At 33.9% G+C, this 21,256-nt stretch overlaps 2 protein-coding genes across 14 annotated transcripts; one reads left to right on the forward strand and one right to left on the reverse strand.

Annotated features, from left to right (window-relative positions):
* Positions 1 to 582: 582 nt before the first annotated feature.
* Positions 583 to 15,052, reverse strand: LOC134275087 (cyclin-dependent kinase 1-like). 2 transcript variants are annotated; one of them, XM_062757329.1, is made up of 8 exons: positions 14,975 to 15,052; positions 14,674 to 14,741; positions 4,921 to 5,077; positions 2,381 to 2,504; positions 1,927 to 2,097; positions 1,549 to 1,712; positions 1,212 to 1,353; positions 583 to 1,008 (listed from the first exon to the last, which is right to left on the reverse strand). In XM_062757329.1, the coding sequence occupies exons 2-8, from the start codon at positions 14,708 to 14,710 to the stop codon at positions 895 to 897; spliced, it is 909 nt and encodes a 302-aa protein (XP_062613313.1). In that variant the 5' UTR covers positions 14,711 to 14,741; positions 14,975 to 15,052; the 3' UTR covers positions 583 to 894. The 2 variants fall into 2 exon arrangements, with proteins under 2 accessions (XP_062613313.1, XP_062613312.1); XM_062757328.1 differs by having other exon boundaries at positions 14,674 to 14,733; positions 14,968 to 15,043.
* A 1,987-nt stretch (positions 15,053 to 17,039) lies between these two features.
* LOC134275088 (microtubule-associated protein 1A-like) lies at positions 17,040 to 20,859 on the forward strand. 12 transcript variants are annotated; one of them, XM_062757337.1, is made up of 6 exons: positions 17,040 to 17,142; positions 18,256 to 18,862; positions 19,324 to 19,380; positions 19,867 to 19,892; positions 19,935 to 19,967; positions 20,010 to 20,859. In XM_062757337.1, the coding sequence occupies exons 2-6, from the start codon at positions 18,256 to 18,258 to the stop codon at positions 20,610 to 20,612; spliced, it is 1,326 nt and encodes a 441-aa protein (XP_062613321.1). In that variant the 5' UTR covers positions 17,040 to 17,142; the 3' UTR covers positions 20,613 to 20,859. The 12 variants fall into 12 exon arrangements, with proteins under 12 accessions (XP_062613321.1, XP_062613322.1, XP_062613324.1 ...); XM_062757338.1 differs by having other exon boundaries at positions 20,031 to 20,859; XM_062757340.1 differs by having other exon boundaries at positions 20,073 to 20,859.
* Positions 20,860 to 21,256: the final 397 nt, after the last annotated feature.

The following is a 21,256-nucleotide window of genomic DNA, read 5'->3' on the forward strand; positions in this document are numbered from 1 at the left end:
GAAAGAAGACAAAGAAAGAAACTATACCAGGCATTCACTGTACATAATATGTAATAATACACTGTACATATGTAATACAGGGAGATAACTCTACATTTACCACTCAATACTGCATTTGATCTTTGGGCCACTGTAAATTTTGATATTGAATATTTTGTTTGGGTTTTGGAGAAAAATAAAATTGGGTGAGCAGCTAAAAATACAATTTCATGCATTTAACAAAAAAAAAAAAAAAAAAAGGAATTCCACATTTTCAGAAGATAATTTTGTATGGCCTTGTTTTTCTACATACATATTTTCCTGAAACCAATGTTCATGTATGCATTTACACAATGCTTACATTTATAATTATTACATACAATCACAGCATGATCTATTCGACCTGAGTTTGCCATTAATTAAAAATCAGTTTACTCAAATAATTTTCATTCTACCAGTTACAGGGCAGATAAACTGTAAATTTTAAAGATGAAAGTACATATTCATTTCAAATAGCACTATATATTCTTGAAAACTTGCACATGAAATAAAAAATACGAAAGCCTTGAAAAAATATCTCTACAATAAACCTTGAAGCAAATATAAAATAACTGTCTTCATATTATTAAAGACACAAAGTTTAAATGGCACTGAAAGATTACATTAAACATGCTTAAAGCCAAAATGTCCAAACTTGTCTGCAACTAACAAATATACATAGACTTAAGTAGATTTTATCTTAGGTGGGATATAACAAACTACAGAAAGCACAGTGAGGACACACTGATACAGTAAGTTTGGTGTTCTTGTTCGGCTTGTGTGTTGTAGTAAGGTGTCAGGGCCAGGAAGATCAGCTTAAGATGGAGGAGTAACAGTGTGATGTCGTTGTGGTTTGTGTGATGTGTCTGGGGATGATCAGTTGGTGATGGTAGATGCTGGTAAGGCTGATTTATCCAGGTTGGCAAAGAAGACGTGATTCAGGGCTTTCTTAGCTGATATCCTGCTTGCTGGGTCATAAATCAACATTTGCTGAAAAAGTTTTATGAAAAGAATAGTTTATGCACTGTATAAAACAATTTTCAAAAATCAAATTGACAAAATTCAACATTGATATGGACTTAGAACTGTCTAAATGTACTTATACATAACCCAACATTCTTTTCTTAATTAGATAAAGACAAGGAATAACAATTTTAACATGTACCCCTGTCTATAAACATAATTTGACATACCTGTAGAATATCGAGGCCTGTATTATCTAGCCTCTGGACAGCGCTGGCTAACTGATTGGTTTTCCAGTTAGGGAAGGTAGGTTTGTAGTCAGGTAATGATGTCACTCCCGGCCAAACATCATCTGTTGGTGTGGTCAGCGTCCTAGGAAATTAAATATTTATTTAAAAGAAGAGTCTTTTGAGTTCTTTTTCACTGTAAATACTTTATAATTTCATTTCCTCTCAATTACTCTCAAATTATATTATTCTAGTAAAGTAATGTACAACTATTAAAATTATGTATAACCTAAATTTAACTTCAACCTCCACTGAATTCAGATCATACAATTAACATTACCTGAATATCCTGAAGAGCTGGTCAATTTCTGAATCCCCGTGAAATAAGGGTCGTTTTGTCATCATTTCAGCAAATATACACCCCACACTCCAGATATCTACGGGGGTGGAGTACCTCTGACTACCCAGCAGGATCTCAGGGGCGCGGTACCACAGGGTCACAACCTTAAAACCAACCAATCAAAAGTCATTACTGATCTCAAAATTTGTATATCAAGTTATATAAAAGGAAAGTTTCATCTTGAGCACAATATTATACATACATTTTTTCATGTGTTCTTGCTTTTTTCCAATAAGATTTCAAAAGTTTGCACCATCTCTAGTGCAGACCCATGACAACAATTTGATTCATGAATGAAACTGACACTGCCAAAAGTACCTCATGAGTGTAAACACGGACTGGAATTCCAAAGGCTCTGGCCAAGCCAAAGTCTGCTAATTTGATGACTCCTTTGTTATCAATCAACAAGTTCTGGGGTTTTAGATCACGATGGAGGACTCTCCTCTGATGACAGAAGAGGATTGACTGAAGGATCTGGTACAAGTAACTCTGTCAAATAACAAACGCAACATTTAAACCATCAAAAATGAACAATGTTTTAACTTATTGCAGAATTTCATTTTCATCTTCATGGTTCCTTTTGGTTCCTGGTGGAACATAGGGCCTGGCAACAGTTCTCCACCACACATTGCAGAATGTAGTTTCCAAATTCTGTATACAGAGAAATAACACAAGGTGAAAATAACCCTGTATATATATTATACTGAATTGTTCATCCATATTTTTCATCTGAATTTTATTTTAATTGAAAGATACCCATATTAATTTTTACCTTAACGAGCATTTTGTCCATAAACTGTCCATTAGGAATGGTGTCCATATAACGTTTCAGATCCATCGATAAAAACTCAAACACAAGGTAGAGCTTGTTTTCCTGCATCAGAACATCTTCTAGGCTGCATACAAAGAAAAGTTTGATTTTATATTTAACATTTATAAACTTTTTCATGTTTTTGTATATTAGGCATCATATTTTTGTTGCTATACATTACTTGCAGCATTTACCATATATGTGTTTAGAGATTAAATTTACAAGATTAGAATTAACTTCAGTGTTCTTGGAGTCCTTCAGTCCAGTTGGCAAGACTGATAAAATTAAAAAATAAACAAGGATCAATTAATTTAGGTGCTGTGTTAGTCAAAATGATGGTAGATGATGACAGAGTAATTTGCAAACATTTCTACTAAATTTTGTATGAAATCCCTATGACTAATGGATTGTAATTTGCTAAATGCTTTTATGTATATAATAATGGATTCTTCAATAAACACAAATGCTAACTATAAGGGTTGAAACGCAGTGCTTCACTGAAATATTGGGATACTGTTCAATATACATCATCATGATATATTTGCTTGATTCAATGTCCAATTCACTATCTTGATTTTCAGTCCCATACATTTTTTTACAATTAGGTTAAGTTACTCCTTGAAATAGATCAGGTTCGACCTTATTTTAATAGCTTGACACACACAGGGCAGAAAATGGAGAAGGAGAAAGTTTCAGAGCAGGCTGCCACTGCCAGTATTGACATTAACAAAGTGCCCTTTTTATCTCAGAAGCACAAGTAGCGCTATTTATTGTTACCACTTTTCACTTACCTTTTGAAATCTGAATACATGTTTTTTTTTTATCTTATTTTATTTTTTTTTTTTAAAATGTATTGAATCAAAAAAATGAATTGTGACACAAGGTTTGCAATACGTAGCAAATCATCATGATCATGAAGCCCTGATGAAGGGAACATATCGCTTCAGCCCTACAAACTATGATTGATGAATGTAAAAATGTGGGCAGTAAAGTTTATTGATAGCATTAAGCCAGGTAAGAATATCAAACTACATAACACCATAAGCCTAAAATTTATGAAAATTAGCCCCCACATGCAGAGTTCTTGAAATCTTTCGGTCCTGTCGGCAAGACCTATAAAAACAAACAAGGACCGATAACTTTATGTTCTGTGTCAGTCCAAATGACTAAGAAAGCAACTTGTGAAAATCCGACTACATTTCGTACAAATTCTCTATAACCGACCGATCATAATCTGTTAAACACTTATGAGTATCTAGTAATGGCTTCTTCAATGAACGCAAGTATCAAACTATGATTTATTAATTGTTAAAACAAGTTTGTTGACGGCGCTAAGGTAAGCAAGATGATAAAATAGAAATAGATTAAAAACTAGTGAAGAAAATCGACCCACCACGAGATTTCAAAATCGTTATACGATGATAAAGTCGGCATGAAGTGTGCAGTGTGTATTGATGCAGGGCACTTGGATGACTCGTACCTCACACATTGAATGGAGCATACCATACAATGTTAAGATGCTGTAACTCCTTTAGTACAGAGATCAGGATTAACTTACCATACAATGTTAGGATGCTGTAACTCCTTTAGTACAGAGATCAGGATTAACTTACCATACAATGTTAGGATGCTGTAACTCCTTTAGTAGAGAGATTAGGACTAACTTACCATACAATGTTAGGATGCTTGCTATAACTCCTTTAGTACAGAGATCAGGATTAACCTACCATACAATGTTAGGATGTTGCAAATCCTTTGGTAGAGAGATCAGGATTAACTTACCATACAATGTTAGGATGTTGTAACTCCTTTAGAAGGGAGATCAGGACTAACTTACCATACAATGTTAGGATGTTGTAGCTAATTCCTTTAGTAGGGAGATCAGGACTAACTTACCATACAATGTTAGGATGCTGTAACTCCTTTAGTAGAGAGATCAGGACTAACTTACCATACAATGTTAGGATGTTGTAAGTGCTTTAGTAGAGAGATCAGGACTAACTTACCATACAATGTTAGGATGTTGTAACTGCTTTAGTAGAGAGATCAGGACTAACTTACCATACAATGTTAGGATGTTGTAACTCCTTTAGTACAGAGATCAGGATTAACTTACCATACAATGTTAGGATGTTGTAAATCCTTTAGTACAGAGATCAGGATTAACTTACCATACAATGTTAGGATGTTGTAACTCCTTTAGTAGGGAGATCAGGATTAACTTACCATACAATGTTAGGATGCTGTAACTCCTTTAGTACAGAGATCAGGATTAACTTACCATACAATGTTAGGATGTTGTAACTCCTTTAGTAGGGAGATCAGGATTAACTTACCATACAATGTAAGGATGCTGTAACTCCTTTAGTGGAGAGATCAGGATTAACTTACCATACAATGTTAGGATGTTGTATCTCCTTTAGTACAGAAATCAGGATTAACTTACCATACAATGTTAGGATGCTGTATCTCCTTTAGTGGAGAGATCAGGATTAACTCACCATACAATGTTAGGATGCTGCAACTCCTTCAGTAGGGAGATCTCTCTGATAGCAGTAGATGGTACCCCCTCCTCTTCTGATTCCAATCTGATCTTTTTTAAGGCTACCAATCTACCTGTTTTTTTGTTTTTTCCTTTGTATACTACTCCATAAGTACCTATAAAACAAACCACATGGGCTTAGTATACAAATTAAGTGAATAAATAAACTAAATTGTAGATGTACTGATGTGGTATTATTTCCATTTCTAATTTTTTTTTCTCTGTGATAAACCTTTGAAAGTTAGTGGAGTTGATTTCTTGATAATTCTACCAGAATGTAAATTATGCAGGCCGATAGGTCAGGAGCTAAGAAGGCCTAATACCCATGCAAATCTTGTGCGTGTCTGACGTCAGTGGGCGAGGACTATTGAAATCGGCATGGGAGTCCTCATGTAATTTAAATCATTCTGTCTCTACACTTTTTAAGTCTAAATCTACAATTTTATTTGGCAATGAAATGGAAATATAAGGAATCACTGTCTAGTTAGTATAGTATGCCAATTTTATACATAACGGGCTTCACCTGCTATGCAGATTATCAATGTTTCCCAGTATCATTGATGCCCTCGCATACTATACTAACTAGACAGTGATTCCTTAATTCAGCAGCACATTTAACATTACAGCTTAGACATGATACTGGAATAGCAGATGCAATGTTCACATTCGATAAGCCTCTGAGTTCAATCAGGTCAACCATTTTGAATGAAGTCCGCACTGAATGACGTAAGTTTAAACGGTGAAAGATGATTGGATAATATTACTAGTTGTTTACAGAATCAAATATGGCTGACCCGATTGAACTCAGAAGCTAATCGAATGTGAAAATGGAGCTGATCTCTCAAGACGAACGCTCAACGGTCCCTCAAATATTGTGAGGATGACCAAAAGCAGTTATAATTTTTAATCTTTGTTCTAGGATAGAGTGCAACACATGACAAGCGCGGAAAAATTAAGTAATGCACGAAAATTGAATGGATAAACTAATGTAGGGTTAATGACGGTGACCTAATTCTCAGAAGTTTGAATATTTTTTCTAAGTTTTAATGAAGTAAGGTAAATAATCAATTCATGACAATAAAGGACAACATTCTGTCTTTCAAATGGCAAAGCTTTTTCATGGGTTTTTAAAAAAAAAATTGAAGTTTTTAGATAGAGTTTGAAGTTAGGCACCGAGGAATTAATGGTGGCTCGTTAGTTCCCGTCTCCCCAATTATACTATATATAATTGAAGTTTTTAGATAGAGTTTGAAGTTAGGCACCGAGGAATTAATGGTAGTTCCCCGTCTCCCCAATTATATATATATATATATATATATATATATATATATATATATATATATATATATATATATATATATATATATATATGATTTTTCTAAGATCGTCTCAAGTCCCTGTGCTTGGGCCGAGGTGTCTTTTATCAGGTCCAGGAAAATCACTATATTTAGCTATATAGCTAAATTACATATATAGCTTTATTTACCTATATAATATATAGAGGATATTCAATGTTTTGTAGTTGAATATGGAATTTATTTCACGATGAAAAGAATTTTTGATATTTTCACGAAAAAGCACGAGTGAAAATATCAAAAAATTCTGTCTGAGTGAAATAAATTCCATATTACTACAAAACATTGAATTTTCTGTTTATTACATTTAAAAAAAAAATCTTTGGTTTTTCCTTTGCCTCTGTCTTTTTGTAACACAGTCATAGGCTCGTGACGTCATAGTTGAGCAGTTGAGACGTCATAGCTATGTGAAGTGAAAACACTGTAAACATTGATTTAGCAACATATTTTTGGTAATTTTGACAGTTCTATTCGCTCTCAGAATGGTTTATTTATTTCCATCTATCTTATATTAGGTCAAGGAAGATTTTTTTACAGCAATCTTTGTTATGGGAAGGGAAATGAGAGTTTTCCCACATTTCTGATATTTCACACTGTGACAGGATATCATTTTGATATCCTTTCACACTGTGACAGGATATCATTTTTATTCAATGAATAAATTACAGTATTTCACGGGTAAAAATGTAATAAACCTTTATTTAGCTATTTTAGAATAAGTTTCTGTTTTATGAAAAGCAGACCAAAAGTCGCATGAAAATTATGGTTGATATTTTTTTAAAAAAGGTTTGATAAAAACAACCTAGGGCATAGATAGTAAAAACATTACCTCTTTTAAACACTTTTTAAAGCTATCGTGCAAAGTCTTAAACCAATTATACGCAACGGGCAAAGCGGTGTCCGCCATATTTCTCTACTCTGCGATAGTTACAATTCCAAATATATGTGATCAATCGCGGTCATGGGCTATTGCACACGCTTCCAGAAGGCCTAGAGTGTACACTAACCCCCCCCCCCCCCCGTAAGTCAAACTTGTACTGTCTGCCGCTAAGTTTTAGAAAATAAATACTATATGATGAGAGGAAATAATTGCAAAAAAATATTTTTAAAAAAATAAGTACGTAAATAGATATTTAGTAAAAAGTAAAATATTAGTCACACGAAAGTAAAAGATTTCCGCTAAAACATATGCAAAAGCTTTTTACATTGCTTACCAGACGCCGACAGTACAAGCTTGATCAGTTGAATGGAACATACGATAAGTCAAACAAAAATTATAAAAGTTTAGCAATATTCATCCAAAGATTTGCCTTTCGCATACTCCATTAGTGCACACACCCTGTCCCGGTAAACAAAACTGATCTGTCAAACCGGACCGTCCAGTTTCTATAAATAGGATCTACTCACACTTCGGTGTTTTCTAGGGACCTGTTATTATTGTATCCTGATTATTTAAATGTTATACAATCTACAAAAAATCTCTGTAAACTGGTGGTCTTTTTCGACACAACCCAAATAATTGTACACACTTTAGACGCAATTACACGTTAGGGTAACAAAAATGTTTTTTTTAATTAAAAAAATTATAAATAGATTTAATTCTGTAATTATATTTTTTCTGCGAATACCTTCCATTCTACATCGGTACTGAAGATAACATTTTAAGACCTACATCACTGGAAACAAAAATGCTTTGGTTTCTCAAATTCATGCATTAATAAATAAAACAAATATAAAAATGTTTAACCCCCCCTCTCTTTCTCTCTGTTTCACCCCTATTTATAAGAAGTTCGCCGGTCTAAAACAGTAATAGGGGATTACCAGGCAAAAGAACTACAGTGCTAAACATTTTTAAAAAAAAATAAGTGCATATCTATTGTGCACAAAACAGTGGTTTGCTTTTGTGTTTTTTTTCACCATACATATCAAAATATTAACTAACCTTGAGTTTCTTACATATTCCAATATTTACACCATTCACAAAAGAAATGCATGTGCAAGTCATGCATCAACCAAATATATGTGCCCCTCTACCCCCCCCCCCCCCACACACACACACCCGCACACACACACACTCTCAAGGAAACATTCACACACACGTTTAGAAAGATTTAAGGTTGTGGTAATAATAACTTTGTTTTACGTCCTTTTTTTCTTTGAAAAGATACTGTACCAGGGCTCGACATTAACACTTGTCCGCTTGTCCGGTACCAATGAAAAACAATTACGGACAAGTGAATATTGCTGGGCACTTGTCCGATTGGACAAGTGATTTTTCATGTAAAGAAGTCTTTGAATAATAATAAACAAAACAAATATTTATTTAATTGAAAAGTTAATCGAATACAAACGGAAGCATGAGTACATAAACCCGAATTTCGATCCCGATATCAATCCCTTTGTAAGTTGAAGTTCACACTTGATCGGGATCGATATTCACTAATTGCATCCATACCATTGCATGGCGTGGATCTTACAATGTTTGCCGGTTTGGAATATATCTGATTGAATTATAGATTCACTTGAAAAAAATTATGTTGTTGTCAGGTCAGGTAGTCTAGATAAAATTTTGTTTTATATGTGTTTGTCTTTTTTATCAATAACAAGACCAATAAATCAATTAATTTTTTTTCATTTTTGGAATAGTTTTAAAGTTGACAGAATAAGATATTCAATAAAATTTTTTTCGGGCAAGTGAACTTGAAGTTCGGACAAGTAAACATCTTGGTCACTTGTCCGAATAGACAAGTAGGGAAAAAAGTTAATGTCGAGCCCTGTGTACCTCCAATCCGCATAAAAAACAAACACATTTTAAAAACTACCGATGCCTTAAAATTGAATGGATTTGCAGCATTTCCGAAGAGTACAAAGAATTTTCTTTTTAGAATTTGAAAAACTTTTTTGGGGTGGGGTAGAGGTTGGGTTAAACAAGGAGTTACAAGTTAGTTCCTTTAAAAGATATTATGATCAAAAAACGGTACATATATAGCCAACGCAGCCACAGATCGCGGGAATCTATATCAAATTAAACCTCGCATGTGACATATCCAATATCATATATCAGATATAAAAAAATAAGTAGAATATTTTCTACCGTTCTCTCATAAAAAAGTAATCGTGAAGTTGAATGGAGGAAACTAAATCGTGAGAATCTATCTATTCAATACATACATGTAAAATTAGACTACAAATATTTATTCTCGGAAAACGCTGTACCCCTGTCTCTCTCTCTCTATCTCTCTCCACTTGGCAAAAAATAAATGGGGTTCCAACACCCGGAACCCCCCCCCCTTCTGGATCTACCAATGAGTATATATGTTACACATTTTTCGGTGGACTCAATATATCAGGCCCAGAAGGGCTATGAACAACAGTTTTGGGAATTTTTTTGTTGTGGGCGTAGTGATGTGCTAGAACACGGTTAGGAAATAGTTTAGGTGGTAGCATAATTTATATAACGGAGAAATACTAATAAATGGGAAAAGTGCGCTTTTGTGCACAATAAGCTTCCTGGACGGACATCCTTATTTTTTCCAGCTGCATTCCATCAAGCTACAGATCTATAACTAATATAAGATGTTGTTACAAAGCATATTTGGATAAAGCAAAGAGACAGACAACTTAAAAATTGAAAGCTAGAATAATTATTGCGAGAAAAAAAGAGGCACAGTTTATGTTCATCATGAAACAATTGTTCGGACAAGGTTTTTTTTTTTACATGTGCAAGAGAACCATTTGCGGAAAATACAAAGATCTGTTCTTCTAAATGCATGCATAAATCTCGCTAGGAAATTAAATGTTTTTTATGTAGGGGGGGTGGGGGGGGGGGGCAAACAGTGAATTGAAAAGTTTTGTGAAAATGTACACAATGACAAATATAATTTAATTCTAAATTTTACATCTATTTTCCTTTCTGACTGGCAAGTTTCAACGTGGATCAGTTCATTTGTACATAAAATTGTATATAAGTATTTCTTATTTCTATTTTAAAATATTATAATTTCATTTTCCTGGATTCATGATTATATAATTATTGTTTACTTTATTTTACGCTACATTTTTTGTTAAAACTGATGACTTATTATATATTTGATACACCCTCTATCAACCGCTTTGAATATTGATGCAGTTTATGCATTAGAAAAGTCCACGCCTCCACGGACAATTAAAATCGTTTACTGATACTTTTCTTTACCATGTAACAAATTAGCCCGAGTTGCCACGGTCAGAAAACCCCTTCTCATTTAAGATTTCGGAAAAAATCTTATTTTATATAAAAGTTCTTTAATAGGTAAATTTGACATACACAAGAACATGCACATTTTAAAATCATATTTATTACCGGTATAAGTCATGGGTCATAAGTCATAAGTACACAAGTCATGGGTTTCCGATCCGAAATCGACCTCACAAGTAGAGTAGCTTTCGGATTGGAAACCCTTGGCTAGCGAAGGTGACATATATGTAGACTCGACCCATGTTCAAACTTTTACGGAAAATAATTGTTTACCAACTGTATTGTTCTTTATATTAGCATTAAAAAAAAGTTCCCCCTTTTTCAGGAAAATATTGTTGGCGAGGAATTTATTGCAAACAAATAATTCAACTGCAGATAACTTGGGCAATACTAAATCTGAATTCTACATTATCCAAAAAATGTAATTCTTCATCATTGCCCAAAGTTAAAATTTCGTTTATAGTTCTGATTCCATATCCGATGTTTTATTATTATGTTCCCTTTTCTGTCAAGGAAAAGTTATTAATAATCCATTCCTGCGCAAGCCTTGGAAAGGAAAAGGGGGACAAGGGGGGTTAGCCCCCCCCCCCCCCCAAAAAATTTGCAAATACAGACATAATATTGGCATGGGAAATTATTGAAGTTTACCTTTTTATGTTTGTTTACACCCCCCCCCCCCATTTCAATTTACTTCCGACCCTTGTGTCCTGTATTCATGCATGAACATTGTGTAAGAGAGAGAGAGAGAGAGAGAGAGAAAAGAAAAAAAGATTTGGTTACAAAATATATTAACAATTTTTAAAGAATATATAATTCTAAATTTTGCATTCAAAATATTGAGAGTATTTTCATCTGGGTAATATTTTCCCAGATAATAACTGATCCCCGAACGGTCAACGAGGTATGAAGAGATTGTTACTATTTTTAGAAAACTGGACAGGCCGGTTTCACAGATAACTGTTGTTTTCATGTCGCAGGGCGTAAACGGGATGTGTTGATGTAGGGGCTGAAAGAAAACTTGGGAAAGAATTTCAATACTTTTACTTTTATATCTCTTGTTTTTACTTATCCTATGATCCATGATCAAGCTTGTACTGTCTGGCGTCTGGTAAGCATTGTAATACGTTGTTTTATAAATGTATTTTTCATAAGCAAAAATTCACGTGCTTGTAAAATTGCATCATTTATTTTTTTCATGAATTTATTATTATTAGTTTTAAAGCATTCAAAAATTTGTATTGTATAAGTTTCTGAAACTTAGCGGAAGACAGTACAAGTTTGACATATTTTGGGGGGTTTAGTGTACACTCTAGGCCTTCTGCAAGCGTGTGCGATAGCCCGTGACCGCGATTGATCACATATATTTGGAATTGTTACTATCGCAGAGTAGAGAAATATGGCAGACACCGCTTTGCTTGTTGCGTATAATAGGTTTAAGACTTTGCACGATAGCTTTAACCAAAAAATGCATCTCTATTGTTTGGATAGTTGTCCCTCACTGGAAGTCCGATGAGGCATGACTAAGTGTGATTGCCTTGAATTGTGCTGAATTATTACCAATCATCTTGTTGACCAAAACTGCTTTTTGTCCCCCACTTGAAAAGTGGGGATATTAATTTGGGTCTGTCCGTCCGTCTTTCTGTAACGCTTTCATTTCCACATGATATCTCGAGAATCCTTTGAGCTTTCGCAATGAAATTTTGTGTAGCAACTCCCTATACACTAAAGAAGAACCCTATTGATTTTGAGGTCAAAAGGTCAAAGGTCAAGGTCATAAATTTGCAAATTCTGTCTTTTATAACACTTTCGTTTCCGCGCTATATCCCGAGAACTCTTTGATCTTTTGCAATGAAATTTTACATAAAAAGACCCCTATTGATTTTGAGGTCAAAAGGTCAAAGTTCGAGGTCGTAAATTTATACATTCTGTCTGTATGAAACACTATTATTTCCAGGCGATATTTCAAGAAGATTTTGAGCTTTTGCAATGTAATTTTATACGAAAACTCCCTAGGACCTCTCTCACCCTTCTCAAAGTGTCCCGCCCCATTTGTTTTATTAGTATTTATTGTATTACGTCGCTATTTTTAACACAGGGGCATGAGGAGAGTTACTACGTATAAAACAGGTTCTCGGTGGACTTTATATTCTTATTACATCTAATAGAACTGTGTTTAATAAAGGTTAAATTAGATATCATGCATTGTGTAAAATTTTGACAATATCGAAACTTGAACAGTCAGGGGTGTGATTGAAATCCATCATTTTTAAAAATGATGATTTTCAGTCATTAAATTGATTTTTAATAATGATGGAAATTCATCTTTTTTTAGTAAAATGATGAAAAACAGTCATTTCTATTTTGAAATTTATTTTAGAAATAGAGTTATCTCTGATATCAAAAATGACTGTTTTTCATCATTTTTTATCAAATTGTTAGGTCTGGGCACACTTCATTATCTCATTAGTTTTACGGGGCGCACTAAATTATCTTGGTTTCAATTACTTGTCAAGATGTTTCTCTACACAAGGGTCTATGGCAGGATAGTGTACTATATCTAATTACTGTAGTAAATGGGATGGGAAAATTGACTTGAGAATGGAAATATGATGAAAAGACGTCATATTTACAAAAATCAGAAAATTGTGTACATTATATACTTGGAAGAAATGACCATCAGGGATTTATCTAGCCATTTTGTTTTACTACCGTTTTATATGTAAAGGGGAAATATGAGAGCCGCAGGCTCGATCTGAGCGCCGAAGGCGCGAGAGGGGGGTCCGGGGGCATGCCCCCCCGGAAAATTTTTAGATAAAAGGAGCAAAATCCAGCATTCTTAGAGCTTCTGAGGGTCATTTGTAGACCTTTACAAAGGCCACAAAAACTTCACTTTTTATGCAAAATACTAAATAACACACACAAAAAAATTTAACCAGGTCAAGACTTTATTTAATTTTTTCTCTAAATATCTATCACAAATCAGTTTTTATTATCATGTTTCACTACTAACATTGTTTTTGTTGTTACTCCATTCTTCCGATTCATAGTGATATAAGGTCCATCTTACTCATCTACACTTTTCTTTTTAACTCTGCAATCGCACTCGTATCTTTCGACATCATGGACTTGAGTGGACTTGGCACATGTTTACCGATCAATATCAAATAAAAGCTTGAATATTCTATTCTTTCTTTCAAAAGCGTTTGAATGACTAGGATGGTAAATTAGCTGTTAAACTTCAATCGGACAAAAACGGAAAATTTCAGAACGATACGATGTTTTAAATATTCTTCGTTTAATTGGAGAATTTTCTATCTGAAAAAGGGGAATTTTTGCACCTTTTTCAAGAGGGGAAAGGTACCGTTTACCGGTAGTAAAAACAGCCTTGATAAATCCCTGACCATTATCCATCATTTTTAAAAATGATGGATTTCAGTCACACCCCTGACTGTTGAATATATACATGTATGTGACTTCATCTTCGCATATAATTTTTGCTAGTTTAAAGCATAGACCTAAATCGATTTAGGTCTATGATTAAAACGGCTCTGTGGTGGTATTGGTTCTCATGTGAGAGGGCCCGGGTTCGCATCCCGGGAGACCTAATTATTTTTTCTCAAAATACTTTTCTTTTTATCAAATGATAGTATTCATGTGAAATGAAAAATTATGAGGTCTGGCTTGTACAAACTCATAAATTCATCATTACAGTGTGATAAATATTCCCTTAAAAAAGAATCTTCTATACACATAAAGAATAAGCAATCAAACCTTTATATCCATATTGGCATATTTATTTGCTTCATTATACATGTATACAATTAATAATTCTACAAATTCAGTCATTTTATGACCCCCCCCCCCCCCCCCCCAACTGCTCATGGTTTACTTTTTCCCTAAGTGGGGAACACAAATTCTCTGAATTAGCTTGTCTTTGTTAAAGTAGCTGCCTTAATCACAGATTAACTGTTATACATAGCCCCAAAACTTTTAGATCTTTAATTGCAATTGCACAAAAGGAGAAACATTTTTAAAAGTGGGTGTTTGGAGAAATGTTTTCAGTCCATTTCAAAGTTGAAAATTAATACTGCCTCATCATGATTATTGATTTCCCACTTACCCTCTCCAATTTTCTCTATTTTTATGTAGTCTTCCATTGTGATTGAATCTTTGCTATTGTCTTATTCTCTAAAAAAAATAAATAGATTTGCTTTCATTATGTGTATAACGTTTTATACATGTATATCAAACAATCCACAATGCACTGTTCGCATTCACTGACTCAGATCGTATCAGGACATGCTTTCAAACTTAAACTCAGTTTCGACTCAATAGGAAACATAATAAAAAGTTAAAAAAAATAAACTATATCACTGTTTTCAATAGAAAATTAAATTATCCTTCCCTTTACTACCACATACCATCGATTTTCTTCACAAATGCCGCTGTTTTTGAATGAACCAATAACAACCCGCCTTTTGTTTGAGTTCGAACTAGAGTTTCCGGTAAAATAAAAATTTCGCGAACTTTGATCCCGAAGTATTTTAACGAAGGTCTCCCGTTTTGTGAGGGGATGGGGTGGTACTTATTTGCGTTGCAATGTTGTTTAATTCATTTTTCTACTTACATTTCCAATTAAAATATTACAAATAAGATTAGATTTTAAACTCGACACACAAAGAGGGCGTGGTTAACCTGGTTAAGACTTTAAAAATTAAAGGGAAAAAAAGCTTAAGGTCAAATTTCAATTTCAGGGCAAAAGTTTAATAAAAAGTCATATTTTGAACAAGATTCATTAGGGAAATTGTGTGAACAAGTTTGTCAAGAGATTTATTGCAATTGGCAAGGAATATAAATATATAATAAAACATGCATTTTTCTAAAAAAAAAAAAAAAAAAAAAATCTATTATAATTGTGCAGTATATTCATTTAATTTATACCCCCATTTCACATTTATACTGGAGGGGGGGGGGATGAATGATTATACTTTATTTTAAACCTCACAAGAAGTTTGAAATATGAACTGTATACAATTCCTCCGCTCAAATACGAATTTCTTGGAAGAGGGTGGTTGGTGTGTTGAATGAATTTTTTGGGGGGTTGGGTGGGTGTATTTTGTAGCATGACACAGAATTCAAAACATAATTTTAATTTGTATTGGTAACACCCCCTCAATTTAAAACACTAATAGCGTCTATAGAAACTAGGTCTAAAATAGGTCCTCGAATCGTCAAAAAAACAAAAAAAAAAAAAAACAACAAAAAAAACAAAAACAAACTTAGGGTACCGAAGTTGACATTCCTTTAGATATTTTCTGGACAGCTTGCATGATTGTAAAATTGCTGCAATATATAAATATTTTAAACTTTATCAACAAAAACAACTTGTAAGTAAAGTGGTCAAAATTTATTTATAGATGTTGATGAGGAGAAAAAAAAATATAAACAAACCAATTGTTATCGTGAATTGCATGATTTCTTTACATGTCATTCATTAGTATAGTTATGATTTCCTTTAATAATTTTCCCCGACATGATCGACTTCTTAATTTGCTGCCAAACATTCTTCTATATATATTTAATTTGTGAACGTTGAACTTGATTTATTTTTCAATTTATACATACGCAAGATGGATCCATGCACACTGGCCTTGAAAATTTCCAAATAATTTCTATCAAATCAATCACCTCTATCGCCTCTCTATGGTGTATACTACTTAATTTCTCTTATAGAAATATAAAAAGATACTAGTATATACGCCCAAACCAATATTCCTCTCACTAAAAACCCTACTCTGGAAGTAGAAGTTAAAGCCACAGATCTTCAAATTTTAGTAATTTTCAGAGCATTTTTTTAAATAAAAAAATATTATTAATTTATTTCGCGAATGATAAGGACACCCCCATGTCTAAAACTAGCTATATTCAGGGACGTAGCATCGTTTTTCGTATTGAAAGGGGAAGTCGGAGAAAAAAAATCAACTTGCCTGTAAAAAAAACTATCTGACCATAATCTTAAATCCTATTTCATGGGGATGGGGGTTAAGCTGGTTAGTTCCATTTTCTTTCATCAGCAGTTTTACATGTATTTTAGTCATAAATACATTTCTCTTATTTGACTCTATTGCTGTATACACACAAGTACTGTATAAAAAATATGTCTGAAAAAGTGTGTGTGCGCGAACCCGATACTTCTTGCCTGTTTATTTAGAACTCTTAGTTTCATAATTTTAACTAATTAAAAACCTTCAAAATTTAGGATCCATTCCTCAAATCTGTTTACAAATATATTTGGATCCTAGCTTAGTCAAAAATTAAATGTTACATTATAACCCGATCGTGTAATCATTTAACCCTGTTAACTATGGACCATAGTATGGTTTAACAAACCACTATGTATAATCATTATGATTTACCTTTCTTGAGCAGTAAACAGAAAGAGGTTTACATTTTCGCGGATTTTTTTAGAAAAGGGAAAAGGTGTTCCGAAAACGTCGCCATTTTATTTGTTTATATTTTCACTTCGAAGGAACTTTTTTAATATCCGTTGATTTGACTGTTTTACGACAAAATTAATCCAAAAACAAAGGTAAGAGACGTTAGATACATGTTTTAAGAATATGGGGAATCAAAAGTCATATGCAGATTCGCTTTATGAATGCCTTTTATTCCAATGTAAAATACTCTCTTCTGCCGGTGAAAATGTTTCTAAAACTAATTTGTGAAGAATTTTGCTTATTTAGAGACATTTTCTGTGTTGAAAAATAAAGATTTTATCCTATTGTTACTGATATTTTAGAGATATTAAAAGGAAAAAAACGTATTTGCTATGCATAGGCTATGATAGGTGTGAATTATTGTTAAGGCTTGAGGAAATTCGGGTGCGAATGCTTTATATCAATTTTTTCAAGTTGAATATTTGTGCCAGGTCAAATTCACATTTTAATACTTTAAACTTACCTTTCATGTGTAAATAAAAAGAAGGAAATGTATGGATTAATCAGAAATTGAATCAATCACTCTACCAACTGAGTTTCCGAATAGGTGATAACCACTACTAAACTTTTACATTCCTCCCTCCATAAATTGTCTTTGCATTCGAACTAGTTCGAACTGAACTGAACTGAATTTATTGATCTCTTCACAATTTTACAATTGTGTAGCGAGATGTAAACAACAATGATGACAAATAAAAACACATAGCATGCATGAGTATGAGGATAGACAAATAGTACACTTATAGTTATAGCTAGGTTTAGATCTTTACTAATAATTTGAAGACACAATCCAAATTCTTATTAGTCTGCCCATGACAAGACAGTTACCTTCAAGTCTAGTGGAAATTGATAGTACCAAGCTATGTAACAGGAAAGGAGAAAATGTACAAAATTTCTGGACTCAGAATCCAACCTGCGAAACAGCAATCATTTTACAGAGATAAAAGATTATTAAAAAATAAATACCTCTAACCTGGTAAATCAATAAAATTGAATGATCATGCATAAAGTATGAATATCGAAAATAATGTAATAAAATTTGATATACAAATATTGTGCTTTGTACACAATGCAGGTTATTTACCTTTAATTGTTAAGAAATAATAATAATTATAGAAATAAATACAATGTATAGGTAGATTAATATTGATTGCTATTTGTATGATAATACACACCTATCTGTATTGTCTATTATGATGTTGTAGATGAGCCTGGACCAGATCTCCCTGAACTCTTTCCTCCCCCTCCTGGTGGAATCTCTCTTCCTGTCCTCCTCCGTGGCTGTGATCCTCATCGACTGGAACTACAGTTTCCTGGAAATGTCCCTCCTGAGGATGCTCCAGAGTTACCTCCCTCTCTGGAGGAGGAGAAACATCAGACAGGATGTATACATCTGCCTGGTGATAACAGCACTGGCTATTATGTACAACAACTGTATGAAAAACTTCGCCATCAATTCAGAGAACTGTAGAATAGCTCTGACTGTCATAGTCGTTCTGCTGTCATTTTGGCTTCAGAGTAAAAGAAATAAAAAGAATGTCTCAGATAAATGTGTAGGCACCTCAAATTCTCCAGTTTCCAATGAATCAGTCAAAGGATCCCCAGTAAAACACAAGAACCAGGAAACCAGTGGCTCCACCTGCCTTGAGGCTGGGACATCTCAGCACTCTCTGTCCCATTCCTCCTCACAGGAGGACTCCGGCCTCTCCCTGGATGACTGTTCTGAAGATTCCCCTCACACTGCAGTGGAGAAGAAGGGGTATAGTTCAGAGGATTTAAAGAAATTGTGGGATAAATGCATGAAGAGCAACAGTAAGCATTATTAGATCCACAGCCAATATCAGTTATCTACATGATATATTGTTGCAAATTACATTTATTTTCATCAGAAAGTGGCCTGTGTGAAAATATGATTAAGGGTTGTGTTCCCAATAATATTTATTTAAATACAAACATTGAATTAAGTGCAATCTCGTACACCATGCACTTAATCTTTATAAAGAGTTCTTGCCCCTGTTTATGAAGTTGATAGTTTATGCACTAAGTCAGGCCACACATTTCTTGTATTAAAAAATATATCTATCTTGGATGTTCTATACTGAATTGTAATTCCTTTGATTAAATTAGTAAACATTCAATGTAACCAACATGATCAAATTATAGTCTATTGTCCTAAATTCAGATTATTTCTTACTTTGGTTCACTTAGTAGTTAAGAACAAACAAGTACTTATGTACCGTATCTATACTTAAAAAGATTGTTGTCTGTTCTAGGTTTTCATCCTTCTCCTGAAGAGTTTAAAGCCATACAACATGACTATAAAGGTATAGGTAAATAGCGGTTTGATTATCATGATCCAGTACCTTATAATCTCTTATTATGTAGTGTTGATGAACTGATGATTAGCTTATTAAATTTTACAGTTTTTCATACGTACATGTACATGTGTTTCATCTATGATTAAATTTGACATACTGTGGAATCATATTAATTTGTGAGGGTCAATGATGGTTGGTATGCAAAATTTTACGTTTGTTTGGATGTAATTCCACGGGTTACTCGTTTATACGTTAGATTCTATGAAATTAATGCTTACGAAAGAAACGTAAATCTGTGACCATTGAAATCTGAGCATTGGTCCCCCACAACCAATGATGATTTCACAATAAATAAATACTGTAAGGAAACATTAGAGTGATTTTAGGTAATTTAGCCTTGTATTTTAATTAAAGAACAATATAAGTGACTTATGGCAGTACTGTAAAATTGTTAAATTATACACTGTACATTACTTTTAAATGATCATGTATTTGTAGTGCAATTGGAGAGGGATGTAGAAGTGAAGGACAGAGAAATAGAGGAAAAGGATCGAGAGATGGAGGAAAAGGACCACGAGATAGAGGAGACAAAGAGGGAGGTGGAAGAGAAAGACAGGGAAATAGAGGAGACAAAGAGGGAGGTGGAGGAAACAAAGAGGGAGGTGGAGGAAACAAAGAGGGAGGTGGAGGAAACAAAGAGGGAGGTGGAGGAGAAGGATCAGCAGATGGAGGAGACCCGTCAGGAGATGGAGGAGACCCGTCAGGAGATGGAGGAGGCATTGGAAATATCAATGAGAGTGGTGGAGGAGACCACACAGGACGTGACAAATAGCCAGCAAGTCATACAACAGAAGGACCAAGCCTTACAACAGAAGGATGAAGCCTTACAACAGAAGGATGAAGCCTTACAACAGAAGGATGAAGCCTTACAACAGAAGGACAGGATGTTGTCTCAGAAGGACATTCTACTGCAGCAGGAGAGACTGAGAGTCCGAGAGCTAGAGTGGAGCCTTGAGTTGGAGTTGCAGAGAAGACTGGAGGCACTGGAGGAGGAAATTCGTCGACTGTCTGCCCAGTCTGACCGCGCCAAGTGTAAGATCTGCCTTGTCCAGGAAGTGCAGGTTTCCTTCATTCCCTGTAATCACTTAATCTCATGTCAGGGATGTGTGGACAGACTGCCAGAGAGAGTGTGTCCTATCTGTAGGGAAGACATTGAGGGTACAGTCAACATGTTATTGGCGTAAAGAGGGAAGGTGAATAGTGTACCTTACTGCAGCAACCAAATATCTGTTTGATTGTCCTCTTATTTGGTTTTCATATTTTTTGTAGTTGACATTAGTTTCCGGATGGGAGTGTACAAATACAAAGCTTTTGTTTTTAACTAATGTTGAATGCATGAGAGAAAAAAAAGACTTCAATGTAAATAGATTTTATTATGATTTTTTAAACTAAAAAGCTTTTGAAAAAATTCTTATAATATTTTTTTCTTACCATAAATTAAAATCAGGAAATGGAATTTTCAAAATTTTAACTATAATTTTTCAAGACAAATTTTTAAACAACATTTTAAATTTAGAAATGCTTTTTTTTTGTGAACAGGATTTTCATGTTACAGAGATTTGATGTAGCATGTATGATAGTGGTTTACTGTGTGCGTAATTGTATACTTAAGGGCAGCTTGTGCAATACAATTTTTTACATAATAAATGAATGTTTTACATATCTTGTGAACATGTGAATTGTGTGTATGTTTTTTGTATACTGATATTACTTTTTTATGTGTGTGTATTTGAAACTAAGTATTAGACATTACTTGTAGTAAGTTGTGTCAGGTTGTTTAGATGTGGGTTGTATGAGTCTGAGAACACGATTATTAAAGAATGGCAGC

The sequence above is a fragment of the Saccostrea cucullata genome, unplaced genomic scaffold, assembly GCF_032062105.1.
Source record: "Saccostrea cucullata isolate Sc308-1 unplaced genomic scaffold, CSIRO_AGI_Scuc_v1 ctg363, whole genome shotgun sequence".
NCBI classification, from domain to species: Eukaryota; Metazoa; Mollusca; class Bivalvia; order Ostreida; family Ostreidae; genus Saccostrea; species Saccostrea cuccullata.

What these genes read in the sequence shown, in the direction of transcription:
- LOC134275087 (XM_062757328.1), bottom strand. An exon ending in AATAGAGAAAATTGGAGAGG is followed by an intron (nt 5,078 to 14,673) that starts GTAAGTGGGAAA and finishes TTTGTTTTATAG; the next exon opens with GTACTTATGGAGTAGTATAC. An exon ending in TCCGTGTTTACACTCATGAG is followed by an intron (nt 1,713 to 1,926) that starts GTACTTTTGGCA and finishes GTTGGTTTTAAG; the next exon opens with GTTGTGACCCTGTGGTACCG.
- LOC134275088 (XM_062757330.1), top strand. Translation starts at nt 18,256, where the DNA reads ATGAGCCTGGACCAGATCTCCCTGAACTCTTTCCTCCCCCTCCTGGTG. An exon ending in TAAATGCATGAAGAGCAACA is followed by an intron (nt 18,863 to 19,323) that starts GTAAGCATTATT and finishes TGTCTGTTCTAG; the next exon opens with GTTTTCATCCTTCTCCTGAA. An exon ending in ACATGACTATAAAGGTATAG is followed by an intron (nt 19,381 to 19,866) that starts GTAAATAGCGGT and finishes ATGTATTTGTAG; the next exon opens with TGCAATTGGAGAGGGATGTA.